We start from the raw sequence: 15,293 nt of genomic DNA on the forward strand, positions 1-15,293 counted from the left end.
AATGTTGAAAAAATATCAACCTTTCGTGCTGGACTGAGGGCAAGGTCTCTGCATTGATTGAATGTTCATCACTTGCCCCCCTCTCCCATGAGGAAGTATTGGGGTAGAGATCTGTGAACTTAGGACTTGTATCACAACTGACTAGGCAACGCTTACCACTAGCTGAAGGAGGCTGGCCTTTGGCCAGGACATTCAGACCAATACTACCAGTTCTAGAGAAGCAGGACTTCTAATGTCTACGGCTATAATAACTGTATGACCAGACCAGACGGGAGTTCTAGGAAGAAAGATCTATGCACAGGACCAAGCACATCCTCACTGTGCTTGGTACAGTCTGTCCAGACGAGTTAGACAGTGAAATCCCTTCTCAGCCACACAAGGCTCTGACACCAGGTGCATAGGAGATTCTGGGAGAATACATCACGGAGTTATACGTGCCCCAGCAATCTGCCTTGTTCTTGGAGGAACTGAGGGAACACGTTCCCATCAGGACTACATGCAGGCCCTCATCATATGATCTGGTGAGTTAATAAAGAGACAGGAGTTAGCTCATAGCCTTTCTCTCCACTGACTGCAGGAAATGTGAAAGATGAGGTCAGGAAATCAAGCAGGGCAGGCAGCTATGAGTGTATTCTGCTCTGATTTACACTTCTCTTGTTATTCCACTGAGTTCAACATAAAACATTTAGGCTATGTCTAGAGGCAGACACACTTCTGTCTGCTGTTTGAGCCGGTGTATGAGAATCAAGTTTTAAGTGTGTGTGTAGGTTCCAAGTCATAACTTTTGTCCTGTACAAACTTTCCAATAACAAGAGAAAAGAAAAAGCTGTTTACGAATGAAAAGGACTGTTGTTTTGTCCTCAGAAGGTCTGTTAGTGCTGGCAGAAAGGCTATGACTGTGCAACAGCAGGGGGAACCCTGCAAGGATATTGTCCTTCACACATCAGTGAACCTTCTCCCAGCAAGGACACTGCAAGTACTAAGACCTGATGCTACAGTATGATGTTGAGTTTGACCAGTTTTCCCCTGGATGTGGTAACTGAAGCAATCTATGCATTCAAGCTCCTACTTCAGCCTTGAAATTTCTTATGGTCACATTCCCTTCATGCTGCATTTTCATGTAATGTTGGAACTTGCAAGATGAAGTTGTTGACACTAGTTTTGAGCGGTTTCCAGAACACAAGGATCAGATCCGATTTTTACAGGGTTCATGTGAAAGATTAAAAACTGGTTTTATTGGGTGGCACAAAAGATGGTAACAAATGCAGTATATATAGAATTAGGCAATACAAAACACTCCTTTGAAAGTTTTTTCCCTAGCATTCACTTTAACAGTTGCAAAACTGTTACACCACCTCATAAGCTTTTGCTTAAAGAGCAGGCAAACAATCTCATCTTCCAGTTGCAGTTAGATTTTCCTATTTGGATTTATGGTCAGCAAGAGACGTACCTGAGTGCTCTGCAGTCTTGCTTTGGTTCTGATGGTACAGAACTACTAAGTACCTGCTACTCCCAGTAAGCACTATGCAGCACATCTGGCACTTGTGAAAACTAAAACTGTGAGGGGAAGGCTGATCACTGCCCATTTAACAGAGGAGATGGTAAACATCCAATTTTGGAAGCCCTATCAGGCAGAGTAAGTGAGTGACCGTTACAGAAAACTCAAGTTTCAAGTATTAAATAGCATTTTTCTGTAGACACTAAACTACAACAAAGACAAGGGCAGCCCAAAACTTCTATACTTTGTTGGAAATAAATTCAATCCCGGAAATATCAAATTCTCTTCTCTGCTGCAATTGTTTAGACTTACTCATTGCTTAAAGGAATAAGTTTATACTAAAGCAGCAAAGAAGAAGAAAAAGAAAAAATATCTTTATGAATATTCAAAACTTGTTTCTAAACAGGCAGTGCTCCATTTTTGGTCAGCTCTGCTTTCTATGCATATCTGCCACTGCCAGGAAAATACCTAAAAAAGCACTATGCCGTCCACACTTCAGACGATGCTTAATGCAGAAGCCCTAAAAGAGGGACCTAATGACAGATTTTCAAAGTGGCTGGATTTGACCCTAAGAAACTAGATTTTATTTGCATCTACAACATGTTAAGCTCCACCCTTGCAAATAAAATTTCTGCTTTTCTGGGGGCTTCAGTAAGCAATACAATGCATGAAATTTTACCTGGAAACTTTACAGAAAACAGCACTCTTTCTTTGCTTTTAAACAAGGCAAAACAAGTAATCATGAGAATTACAAACCACTTCGCAGAGGCAGCTGCAAGCCTCACATCTGTAACTGCTGAATAGCAGAAATTCTGGGCCAGCAGAACTCCCAGCCTAAAATCTAACGAAAGATGGTAACTTGCCCTGAAGCAAATCACTCGCCATAGGGTCAGTCTTCAATACAGTGAAAGAGTAAGTGAATTCCCATTTGCTGTTCTGCACCTTTGCAAAAGCCAAACATTCCACCAGGACTCATCAGTCCTACATCATTTGCCTCATATATACCATTACAGACCTCACTTTGTGAGGTACAGTTTAAGTTTGTCTGCTAAATAAAGTGGGGCAGTGATTTTTGATCTTCTATTTTTATTTGCACATTTACACATTTTCTACGGTACCCCTGCATAGCAAAATCAACTCTTCATGAGAACTATGCTGAAATTTTTTTCAAACACCTGTAACCAGTGCATGGTCCTTGGTTTGATAAAGACCGCTATATTCTGACTGCCAGTCTGGGAAAACTTTAAAGCAGAAGGCTACTCAAATCAGACATCCTAACAGGGTAAACTGTCATCTCAAGCTCCTGTATCTTCCCCTGCTTCAGACACTCTGAAATCTCTCAAGGGTCTATACTTGAGTACTTCCAAAAGTCATTTTTTTCTGTGGTCCCATTCCATACTGGGAATGTTACAATTGATTCTTCACTTAGGGGCAGTCATAACAACTTTGAAATGTATTTTTATTATCTCCATCCAAGTAGAACTTCTTACTAACTTTTTTGAAACTGAGTTACCAATTAAGTAGGCTTCAATGACCCTTTTTTGTTCTGCACAAGTCTTTAATGGGCGAGGAACTGGCAGATTTAGATGTAAGAAGCACTCCTTATTCAGACTTCAGTGAGGCAAGAAATATTTCACCTGAATTTTGCAACAAAACTGATCTTTTAAGGCTACTTCCAATATGAGTACATGAACAAGCAAGCAGAAGGTAAGGAGATACAAGGCCCCATTTTATACGTACGGACTTTCTGCATATGTTTCTTTTCTGTGCTGTAAAAGTGAGGCCATTTGAGGTAGTTCAGATCTCTCCTACTGTGCAAACTTGGATTTTTTTGTGTGAGATCTGAATGTTTCTTCAAATATACAGCCTTTGTTGTTATGTTAGTGAGGTGGCTGATGTCAGCAAAGAGAGCAGTAGGGGATTTGTTTGTGCAGCAAAGCTGCTCCTCTTATGGAAAACACTCCAGATGTTTTCACTGGCATTGTCCTTCCATCTACAAGCATTTTAAAGGCATAGTTCAAATTGTGCCAGTTGTAAAAAGGGGAGAGTAGAAAAACATCTCTGCAAATTCAGGGAACTTTGCTGTTACATAAAGTGTTTGGCAGCTGCAAGGACAGGCAGAGGCATTCTGTAGCCCATGATTTGTGGTTATCACACGCTTGTACGCATGTTTTTCAAGGCACAGAAGCTCAAATTGGTTTTGGTTAATTTCCTAACTGGTTGTCAGTAGCAGCCCTCTTATATCCAAGAGTGTGCTCTCTTGCAATACGAAAACACAAAAGGCTATAACTAGCATTTCAGCTTTCTCCCGGCCACCCAAAGCCAAGCCTCACGTCACTTACTTACAGCCTGAGAGGGGAGGTATGCTGGGGAGAGACATTACAGCTCTAGAAGGCCAGGCTAGGTGACAGCAATGGAGAGAAAGAGGGGCTTTCAGTGGTAGAGACTCTGCCACAAAGAGGCAACGGCCTCAGTGCAAACAGGCACTTTGGGCAAGAGCAGAAAGCAGCAAAGGCAGGGAAGTCTGGAAGCTAGAACTTTCCTCCCCTTTGAGCATGAGCTGCTACTCCTTCCTCTGCCTGTGCGAATGGAATACTTCTGACATCCAAGTAACAGCCACAAATACAGAGAGAGCTGGATGGAAACCCCTGTGTGAGAGCGTGAAAAACCTCATACATCTGAAGACATGGCAGATGCTCCGAAATAACCCACTGGAGCATGTGTGACTAACCATCACAGACGAGGGAATCGTTCACTTCATGCTCTAGACACGTCTGGTTGCTGTGTGCTTTTCCATCAAACCAGTATGTCAAGACAGCCTGGCAGCTGAGGCAGGCAGCTCACTCTCAGATGGAACCTCCTGGTGCCTTCGCTGCCATTCTCACTCATACAGTGAAGCAATGGTCCTGTTCCTGCAGTTTGTGACGTCTATAAATCTTTGGTTATCCTGCCTATTAGCTCAGTGCAAAATAGGGAATAATAAGTATTTATTCCCATAATTCCTAGATACCAACCTGAATCCCAGTCCTGTGGCAGACTCTTACAATTGTACGTGTTGGGTTGTCAGTTTTGGCTGTTTGATAATACTGTCTTTTGAGCTCTGAAGAGTTAATAGTGGCAGTTGCTTCTAACTTGCATTCCTAACTTGCTTCATCAGGTCCTCTCCATACCCCCTCCTCAGCTTGGGAGGAGTTTATTTTTCTGGGGAGTTGTCATTTGTAGGGAGCATACACCACTCTGTCACTGAGCCAGGAACCACTCTTCAGAGTCACTTGAAAGCTTCAACATACTCCACAGGAAGAGAGGACAGGCCTGCCTTCCCCCAGTAGTCAATGGCACGCACTCTGTAAAAGCCGGAGACTGAGCTTCCTGCAAATGAAAAGGTTAGAAATGGTCACTGTGAAAGGCTGATACCTTGGTGCTTGGCACAGGCACTACTCCTACAAAATGCAGGTTTGTGGAATGGGCTGGGGAAGTGGTAAAATCAGTTCTGCACCCTGTGTAAGTGTGCCTGTGCCTGTCTAACTAAAAATGATTATAAATTCCTCATGGCCATGTACTGGCTCTTTTTTTTTTTCTTTTTTGTTGCACCAAGGACCTCCTCTCTCCTCATTAGGATTTGCGAGTAGAGCTTTGGAAGAAGGCTATGACATCTTCTGCAACCCACAACTAGTGATTTCCTTTTTTCTGACTTACTTTTCTGCCTGAATTGTGCCACTAGAACAGGTTATGTGGAACAGGATCAACAAAGAATCAGAATGAGAAGCACACAGGCTGACTGAAAACCTTCTGCTCAACTCAGGAAGCAGCACCACTTGCTCCAAAGGTACGTGAGCAGATGTTCTGTGGCTCTGCTGGTTTTCTTCCTTGATCTGGTTCAAAGAACACAGCCTTCTCTAGCAGATTCTTTAACCTCAAAAGCAATATAAATGTTTTTTCTCTCATCTATTTACTTGATTTTTATGTGTGCTTTAGAATTTAACTTTTTTTCCTAAAAGAAAAAGAATGCTAGAAATGAGTGAGAAGGAAGTACCTAGCAATAAAGGCTGCTGAGATGTGAGATTTTTTTCAAGCAAGATTTTTTCTTTTTTCGGTTTTGAAACAATCAATCAAATCTGGTAGGTTCCCCAGATGTGCTGCACTAGCTGATAATGAATCCTAATTTCAGAGATTTGCCTTAGCCATGTTTTACAGTCTTTGCTTACCTGTGTAGCCTTTACATTGCAATAATAGCTGTGAACTTTATTATGCACCCACTTCTGATGCTAAGCCCTTCCCAGGCTAAGATGAGCTTGTGTTTCTGGCAAAATCTTCTCTGAATTGCTCCTTATCAGTCTTTATTAGTATCACTTTGAGGTAAGGTCTGTCTGTGCTTCACACAGCTCGATCAGTGCTTATTAGTAATACTTGCTGGACAGTCACATTACAGATTAGACCACATTTGTCCAAAAAAGCAAAAAAAAAACCACAACAAAAAATACCGAAAGAAAACATCACTACCTTCTTTCAGCGTTTTTCATCTGGGTATGTTTCTATTGCATCTTGAGGAGAAATGACCACAGGCTCTAGGAGAAGCTTTTCTTGTTGACAAAGATGAAACTCGCTGCCCTCTAACATGAAACATCTAAAACTTAGGCAGCTAGTCAGGGCTAAAGAGAAAACTCTGCAAAACAGCAAAGACAATGGTCTCTCCATCGCTAGGCATTCAGATAGCCAGGACAAACCGTCATACAGGAGGTCCTCTTCTGTTCTTACAAGGGAGCACCTCAATAGCTTAAAATGGCCATAAAAGGGTATGGGAACAGGGACAGGTGACCATGACAAGAGCAGAATTGCAAACTTTCCCTGCAGCATCTCAGAACATGATAAATCCAAGACAACCAACCACTCCAGGAAAGGTGGATGTGACCTCCCACTTATTCGTGTGTTGCTGCCATATTCTTAGGCAGTCTAACACCTCAAGACTCAATGTTACAAAACAAGTTGTTACCAAGGCAGTTTGCTCGTACTGCTTTACTCCAAGAGGATTGTACAAATTTAGGCAAAGGCATGGCCAATAGCTGTGGGACTAAGTCCGAACCTCAGACTTGCCTTGCTGTGAACACAACACCAACCTCTTGTCATGTGGAGCAATTTTTTTTGGTTCTCATTTTTGTACGCTTCTACACCAGCTACAAATAGAGACAAACGGGCCACTTTGCCTCTCAGGGAGCTTTCCAGGCCCGCATCTTGGTGACTTTGGAATTTACTCATTATTCCTAATAATGTCCTCATGACTATTTGTCAACTACTGCTTGTACTTGAGAGTAAGGCTTTCACTGAGAATATGGTCCTAAAGGAAGGATTTTTTTTGTGATGGGAGTGTATGTCACTAGCAACCTATTTACCTTCAATGGTTACTAAATGATGTTCCACACACTCATGAGTGGCACTATTAACATGATAGATTACATACTACGCATATTCTTGCCTTACCTGGACTGTAAACCCAGAGAGTGAATACTGTGTCTTTGGCATTTATCCGCTGGTATGCTCTTCCATCCGGTGAGAACCCCACTTCAAATGTCTTTATACATCTAGAAAAGAAAACCAGAGAGCTCAGTAAATACCACTGATAATGTGGTTAGCACTCAAATCCTAATCTAAGAGTCTCTTCAACAAAGAAGGCCAAAACCAGGAAATATTCAGTTGACTCATTCCTGCCAAATGTGGGACAGCATGAATTGTCAGTATTAGGAAGAACCACAGATCCAACAACCCACACTAGAACACCCAGGTTGACTTGCTATACTGGGTGCTTGCAGCATCACAAACTGTTAAGCTTCTTTTACTGGCAAACCAGGGTTATCAAGGCCGAAGAGTCCAGGGAGACTAGCTTCCTGAGTCTGGATGCACACTGGATCACCTCTGACAATTCACTTACAGAGGGTTTCCAGCCTAGTATACCTTGCTGGAGCAAGGACCTCAGGGTTTTCTTTTCCAACTCACATCCCTTACAGGAATGTGCAAGATCCCATCTAGGCACCTGCTGCTAATATAACTTTTATCATGGAACTTCCCGTCTGATATCGCTGAAAGCAAGACCCTCAAAAATGTCATCGGGTGCTGGTTAGAAACAGGCAGATCCCCTTGCTCAGACCGCAAAGTAGTCAGAGTTGCTCTCCATAGTTACTGCATGTAGGTCCTACAGTTCATTTTGACAGACAAATGCACTGTAGCACCTCTCAGGGAGCAAGTAGTCTTCAATTTATGAACTCGTTTCACTTTGTAGGACCAGTGGCAACTTAGGGAGTAACGTGCTGGTAACTCGGTTATATCCATTTTATTGTAAAAGATACTTACTTTGAATTGACACAGCCATCATCCCACAGCACAACGACCTGCCCCTTTGTGAGAGGGATCAAACGAACGCCCGTCACCTGTCCAAAGACACATGTAAGAAAACTGTACAAACCAATCAGCCAGGTCAGACTTCTGGGTTCATCCTTCCTTACTAAATTATTTGCTTTGACTCTTTCCACTGAAACCAGGGGGAAAACAAAATTCCTGGCTTTGTAGCCTATGTCTCCAACCTGTCAACTTTGCAGATGACCTTCAGAGACTCTGGGCACCACTACGAACATGGGTGGCACTGACTGAGCAGATATAGATGTCTAATCTAAGACAGCCATGATTCCATTTTATTTTTAGTTATCAAATATTAACTGGAGAGATGCTGTCAAGCCTGGTAGCACATGATATGATTTTTAAAGATACTGAAGTTTCCAGTACTGCATTATTAGGGGGGTTGTAACTTGATGATCTTTAAGGTCCTTTCCAACCCTAACCATTCTATGATTCTATGATTATTTTTTCACCATGGATAAACTTGAATTTAACTCAGTGACAGCTCCTATCACTTGCTGTGGAATGCTTTATCTTGAATTATGCCTTGGAACACCTTCTCATCAAAAGAGAGAAAAATTGTTTACTTACTAAGTCTTACATGGTACTTTTAACAAATAATAGGCCCAAACATTGGAACAGGCTACCCAGGGAGGTGGTTGAGTCACCATCCCTGGAGGTGTTCAAGAAACGTGTAGATGTGGTGCTTAGGGACATGGTTTAGTGAGTTAGGTGGTGTTGGGTTGGACTTGATGATCCTTGAGGTCTTTTCCAACCTTAATGATTCTATGATTCTATGATTCTATGAAATGCTAGTCTAGCTCTTAGTTAGACTTAAAGCAGGAAGCCATTTCTAATTTGGTGACTGTTACAGTAGAATATAACACATACTTGATCAGGAGCGGATCTGGGTCTTGCACAGATGTGAATAAGAAAGACTGAGGGAATGGGTAAGTCTTGCTTCAGTGTCAGGATGCCACCTTCAGGAAATGGGAACGGGCCCATTGTCACTGGGTCCTGTGGAGCCAAAGAGAAGCACTGTGAACAACCTTCCATTACAGCACCTAAAGGCCAACTGTTACATCTGGGTAAAGGGACTGTGTATTTACTTTGGGACTGCAAATTTCCAATAGAGTTGGTGCTGATAACTGGCTTACAGCCATTAAAGTTCTTCAAGCTGGGAGACTCTTCTGTCTCCCTTGTTTTCCAGCTCTTCAGGAAGCAGAGGGTTTGTCCATCTCACAAACTGGGTTGATCGCAAACACCCTTTAGGTGTGATCTGTTCCTTTTAGTAACATCCATCCCATGGATGCCTTTCAGGCTAGTGGTCTAGCCACTTGCAAACCACATCCCTATCTCTTAGCTATGGATTCCCAATGTGCAGTGAAAGCTATTGATAGCTACAACAGCCACTCAGCTGGTCTCTGAGGATGAGATTTCACCAGATGGCCAAGAGCATCTAAAACCCTACTGCTGTCCTGTTAAAGGAAGATCTGATGGCTCCTATAGTATCCCACAGACCTTAGCAATAGTGGGTTATGGTGAATGGGGAGAGAAGACATAGTACTGTACAGCAAAGTCAGAAGGCAATTACAGTCTGTGGGCCCCGAAGGGGACAAAGGTGGCCTTCTTCATTTTCACCTGTGTATCTGAATGTAAAGGGCAACTATGGGAGAGGGAGCTAAAGTGACAGGCTGCTCAGATATTCTTGCATGCAGTAAGTAATGTGCACATGGCTTTTCTCAGTAGGTAGGAGTCCTAAGAGAGGACTTAATCCTCGGTCCCCTCTTGGGGTGCATTTAGAACTGGTGAGGATGAGAGGAACCAAAGGCCCCCCTGTGAGCCCCTGAAAGATGTCAAGTGTCTTCTGGACTTGCACCAGGTAATCTCCACTTCAGCGACCTATTTGTTTTCTGTTATTGAGGGGGGCTCATTTCAACTCTCTGATGCAGCAATTTGGCCCTTCTGTAATATACACAGGGCCATGTGACTTATTTGGGGAGACAAGACAGAAAGGGTCTCAAAGCTCATTGAAGTTTCAGAGAGAATGTGGAGCATGCTCTGGAGCAACTCTGCCCCCTTAGTTAAGGGTAGGCCAGTAGCAAAGAAGTTGGTTGTCTACATTTAGTCACTTTTATAACATCAATGGAAAGGTATCAGTTGTGTCAGCTACATTTCTCTGTGTGACTGCAAGTGTATTTTCATATACATACAAAATGCGCATAACTGTGGGCTAAGGAAATTTTGACTACCTGAGCTGATTTCTTGTCACTAGCTGTAGTTAACCAATTCACAAGCACTTGACCCAAACAACACTTCAAGCAAATGCAAGGTCATACCTCAGCATCCCGTATTTGCTGGAACTGCTCTGGGGAAGGAAAGTCAGGGCTTCCTAGCTGTTTCCACTTCAGGTAGGGATTAGTTTGGTTGTTATCCAGGTAATATGCCATATACACGAGCTCTTTAAGAACACAGATGAAACAGAGTAAACTCTTTACTTGGATTTAAAGATTAACAAGAATAAATTTAGCAAGGTGTTTAAGTCTACCTTCTCAAAAGTGATTTCAGCACTTTGGAGCCTGGCTTCCACTGGAAAGTAATAAGGCTAGCACTCTTACAAGCCCCAACAATTTGTATTTTCCAAGTTTAAATTTCAAACTATTACACCCACAACCAGAATTGAAACAATCTCATTTTTTGCACAGGTGCGGCACATATTTGTTGGACAACTGCATCAACTGCATAATCATATGGTCATGTTGGCTGTTTTGGAGTCACCCCAGTAAGGGAATTATTGCCTGGCAATATCCAGCCAAGGGCACTGAGATTAACATCTTTCCAAAAATGTAGCACTTGCAGCTGCCATTAAAAGCAGGGTCAAAAAACAGGCATTAGGAAAGAACCTTTCCTAGAAGAGCACCATCATATCTCAGAAAATCTGAGAGTCACCAAAAGATGAGAAAGTTAGCAAATGAAACACCCTCTTGCAAGAAAAGATGTTCTATGCTAAAGATTGATTATGTGAGCTGCCTACATGATGTTTGTTTACCTCTAAGTTTGGGGAAGTGGGTGGCATTCACTATGACAGTGCTGATATTGGACGACGTCCTGTTATCATCACTTGAATACATCAGTAGAGTAGCCTGCCAGCTGTCTGAGGGCTGCATCTCACTTGGAGTGTGCACAGACGCCAGGACACCAATTGTGCTGTTTTGAGTGCTTTTGCCTTCACTGCTGATTACTTCTGCAAAAATCTGCTTTTCTCCTTTAAAAAATGTGACAACTTTGTAAGCACCACTGCTAGTCAGAACATGAGGATCTATAGGTTGAGCTACGTTCTAGCTTATTTTACCAGATATACCATTCAGTCAGGCTTACTTTACAACAGCAGAGCATGCAGATACTATGGTTCTTACGCTTAGCAGTCCAGCTAGCAACATCTAAGCACGTAACAGTGGATTAGGATCCTCCTTTAGTATGCTGCATATGGATCTTCCAGCTGTGTGGATTTCCTAAATACATTTGCAGCCTGATATGATGGCACAAGAGGGAAGTACCAGTCAACAAAAAAGGAGTATCTGGCACACAGAGGGCATGAAAAAAAGCAGTAAATTAAATCAAATGGATAGCACACTGTCAGGAACATCTCCCAAGCTATTAATTTCTCAGAGGAAATGAAGTTTTATTTTCTTAACACTGCTGGTAAACAGAACGTAGGAGAAATCCTGCTATTATCAATGGTGAAATGGCTGGAATAATCACTCTTACACTGGAAGCTTCTAGGTAGAAGAGGTTATTGATGTGCTCTTTAACCAGTGTTTACTATACCTAGCAGTGACAGCAAGCCCATGACCGTCAGTACTGGTTTCCGCACCATCTGAACATGAGGTGGCCTTGTATTGTTCATCTGAAAACGTGCTGTCAGAGTCCGCTGTGTGAAGTAATGGGGGTAGTAGCTCAAAAAGGCATTGTCATTACTCAGCAGTGTGTAGTTGATGGTGTTGTTGGCTTTGGAAATGAGCAGATTTTGATGCTGAATGATTACCTGCAAAGAAGATGGAACTTCACTCGGGAGAAAATCCAACAAACGCACGATGTCTGTATTTTTGAAAAATCTTTACAGCATATTGAAAAGAGCTGTCCATCTGCCATTTAGAAAAGTCTAAAGAACTAACCTGTTCCTCACAACTCTTGAGCAACTATTCTTTAGGTGATACGTTAATCACTGGAAAATTTGAAGTATCCACACAGTTGTGGCAGTAAAAAGTCTCTGAAAAACCTATTACTAGTACTCTGCACAAATTATTAATATATTTCCTTGGCTACTGCACTACAACTGATACTACTCTGTCTTGAATATTAAATTAGTAACCTGGTTTACCATCTGACTTAAATCTAAATGGTTCTCCAACTCTGGAGTTACCTTGTACCCATTACATGAGTGTGGAGAGAAAGGCTTGGGAGCTGATCGCAGATTTGGTTCCTCAGTGAGTCATTTTACTCACTTGGTGCTAATATGGATTCAGTTCTCCTGGTATTTCACAAGTTGCTGTGCTGCTTTGCTGCAAAGCGTCAGAGATCCCAAGCCCTCTGTTTACCAGATTGTGCCCAAGTATCAGAATCAAACTGAACTTCACAAGGGTGACAACTGAAAAGGTCTCATAATTGTGTCCCCGAAGCAACAAAGGGCTCCAGCTCCTATCCACCCAAGTGTTAATTTTCTGTTGGATGTGTCATTTTTTCTCCCTTCATATCACCATGTCATTATAAACATTGTTGTTTGCTCTCCCGGCAATGCAGTCAGTGACTTGTTGCTTTGGAGAAGACTGCTTCTGTATTGCAGCCTGAAGTTGCTGGGAGCCTTTCTCTCCACAGGAGCAGCTGATAAGATGCATCTTGTTTCCAGGTGACATACATGCTCCCAGGTTTGGGATTTACTACTTTGCACAGGAGCGCTTGGGACTCTGGATGCTCTATAAAGTGGTGGCTCACAAAGCAACAGGGCTGCAGTGGGAACTATCGCTATGCAAGGGCAAGAGCTGAGCTTGCTCTGGGGTCAGGCTGCAGTTCCTGCAGGGACAGAAATGCTGAGCATTCTCTTCTCCTTCTGCTTTTCCGATCAACAAGAGTAATTACTAACAGTAATTAATAAGACCACATGTACAGTCATTATCCAAAACCAAAGAATGAGCTTATGTTAAGAGCTCAAGGGACTTCTTAATTATACCTGATGTCTCCTGATGAGATAAACTTATGATAGCTATATCATATATAAAGAGATGATAGCAGTAATATTACATAAGAGGGTATGTGGGTATAGTCTTATCAGATGGATCTAACTGGAGGACTGTATCTGACACATTCTCCAACATGTGGAAGGCTAGTTCTCAGTTGGTTTTTGTTGTTGCTGTTGTTGCTGTTTTTCAAAGGAAGATGAAGAAAACTAATGCAAACTAAGTAAAGCTACTGAAAACAGACTATTCAGGGAAACCCCAGCCGTATCAATCGGGAGCTCTTTTGTTGGATTTACTATTCTGAGTAGCTGCTTAAAAATTGACTGTAAGTCTACCTTTGCAACTGCATTAATGCATCAGGAGACCCTACTGTGAGACTGACAATGAACTGAGTTACCTTTACAACCATAGCTGCGTAGGTCACATCAGCTCGCCACAGTTGTGGAATGGACCATCCAACCATTGGATCTGCTTCATCGTTGTATATGGCAACAGAAGCAAAATTAGGAAACAGCTTCTGAATTTGTTCAACTACTTCTACTTCTTGTTGCAAGATGTAGAGGGAACTCCCACCTCCCTGCAACAATATTTCATATCTGCTTAGTGAAAGTGAGCAAACAGTAGTAAACACACAGACATGACACAGAGACAGAAACATATTCTGAAAACATGTTCCTGGAGTCCCAGAGGAGCTGTGGGCAAGACAGTGTTAGTATTTTTACCTAATCCATCACAGCACGTGCAGTTTGCATGAGTTCCTCCTAGAACACAAAATGGAAGAGAGGTAGAGGAGTTGTTTCCCTGGGAATTAGGGAAAGGCGAATCTGCTCTAAGCTGAAGATTTGCAACTGAGTATCTTCAAAATTCTATTAGAATAGGTAACCATGCTTCCTGTTACAGGCTGGACACTCATCTGGAAATCAACTTCATAAATCAGAATAAAATGTAACTTGCATTGAACTGATTAAAAAATAGCCTCAAACTGAAATATTGGACAGACCTTCTTGTGGAGAGAGATGTAGTCCAGCCTTACACCAATCTCCCCTGTGAAGAAGTTGGTTCCATTGTAGCAATGAGACAGAAGACTCCAGCATATGGGTGACTTGGGTAAGGGGTGGAAGGAATCCCCAGGCCCTCCAAATTTTAGTAGAGGACTGGCTGCTCTTAATCCTTCTGAGCAAGCATCATAATAGTTGAGAAATCCTGAAGTCCAAGCAGATGCATATATCAAAAATGGTAACTCAAAGTAGAATCTTGATGTAAAGCTACAGGGAGATGTTATAAATCTATTACTGCATTTATTGGCAGGACCTCACAAACTGAGGCTACACTTTCCTATGCACTGACAACACAAGATGACATCAAATCCTCAGCTGCATTCACAAGGTTCTTCCAAAGGTCTTCTGAGGACAGGTTCCCAGGGTATGCATCGGTCAATGAACAGTTTTCCTCTTACTCCACCCTTCAGTCCCTTACCCCCAGTAGCCTTACTTTATATCCAAATAATGAACCATGTCTCTTAGTGTAACTCCTGTTCTGCTTTCCCTGTTCTACTATTCTGCTATCCCTGTATTTATACTGATGTCCAAGCACAGAACGAAGTGTACTCTGTAATATGACCGTAGCAAAACAGACTAGGTATACCTTTCACATTCTTTATCTCTCCTACCTTATTTCTTTCCCAGCATTTCTCCTTTCTCACTGTCACCCCACCCACCCCACATACCTGTCCCACTTTACTACACTAGTAAGTGCTCTAAAACATACTTACCTTTCACTGTCATAGACACATTGTCAAAGTCGTGGTGGTCTGGTTCATTCCATGTTTCAAAATTCCATTTAGCAACATGCTTCAATCCATACCTATCTGTAGGAGAGGCCTCACTTATCAGTGAGCTCCATATTCAGACAATCCTATCCACTAGTCACTGATCAAGACAATCCTATCGATTTGTGTTGCAGGTGAGTTTCAACACCCAGAGCACCATTTTTAATAATGAGGGAAATGTGATTTTGGTAGTTTCAAAATGATCTCTCATTTTGGATGAAATGTAGCAATATTTGAAAAACATGAAAGGTGAGAGGGGGGTGATGTGAATTACAGCCTTGTGGTTAGGGCACTCACCTAGCCTTAATTCAGGTTGAGGCTTCTGTCTCATGAGAGACATTTGAAGCTG

The 15,293-nt window shown here is 42.2% G+C and overlaps 1 protein-coding gene across 1 annotated transcript in view; it reads right to left on the minus strand.

Annotated features, from left to right (window-relative positions):
- Positions 1-4,144: 4,144 nt before the first annotated feature.
- Positions 4,145-15,293, minus strand: part of IDUA (iduronidase, alpha-L-) — a 43,832-nt gene continuing 32,683 nt past the window's right edge. Inside the window, exons 4-13 of the mRNA XM_010085263.1 lie at positions 14,888-14,983; positions 14,117-14,319; positions 13,514-13,693; positions 11,711-11,927; positions 10,932-11,147; positions 10,222-10,343; positions 8,774-8,899; positions 7,841-7,917; positions 6,974-7,074; positions 4,145-4,867 (exon numbers count right to left, since the gene is read on the minus strand). Coding sequence (XP_010083565.1) covers positions 4,767-4,867; positions 6,974-7,074; positions 7,841-7,917; positions 8,774-8,899; positions 10,222-10,343; positions 10,932-11,147; positions 11,711-11,927; positions 13,514-13,693; positions 14,117-14,319; positions 14,888-14,983 — 1,439 coding nt within the window. The 3' untranslated portion in view covers positions 4,145-4,766. The remainder of the gene's footprint in view (positions 4,868-6,973; positions 7,075-7,840; positions 7,918-8,773; positions 8,900-10,221; positions 10,344-10,931; positions 11,148-11,710; positions 11,928-13,513; positions 13,694-14,116; positions 14,320-14,887; positions 14,984-15,293) is intronic.

Source organism: Pterocles gutturalis, unplaced genomic scaffold (assembly GCF_000699245.1).
Source record: "Pterocles gutturalis isolate BGI_N339 unplaced genomic scaffold, ASM69924v1 scaffold46810, whole genome shotgun sequence".
NCBI lineage: Eukaryota > Metazoa > Chordata > Aves > Pterocliformes > Pteroclidae > Pterocles > Pterocles gutturalis.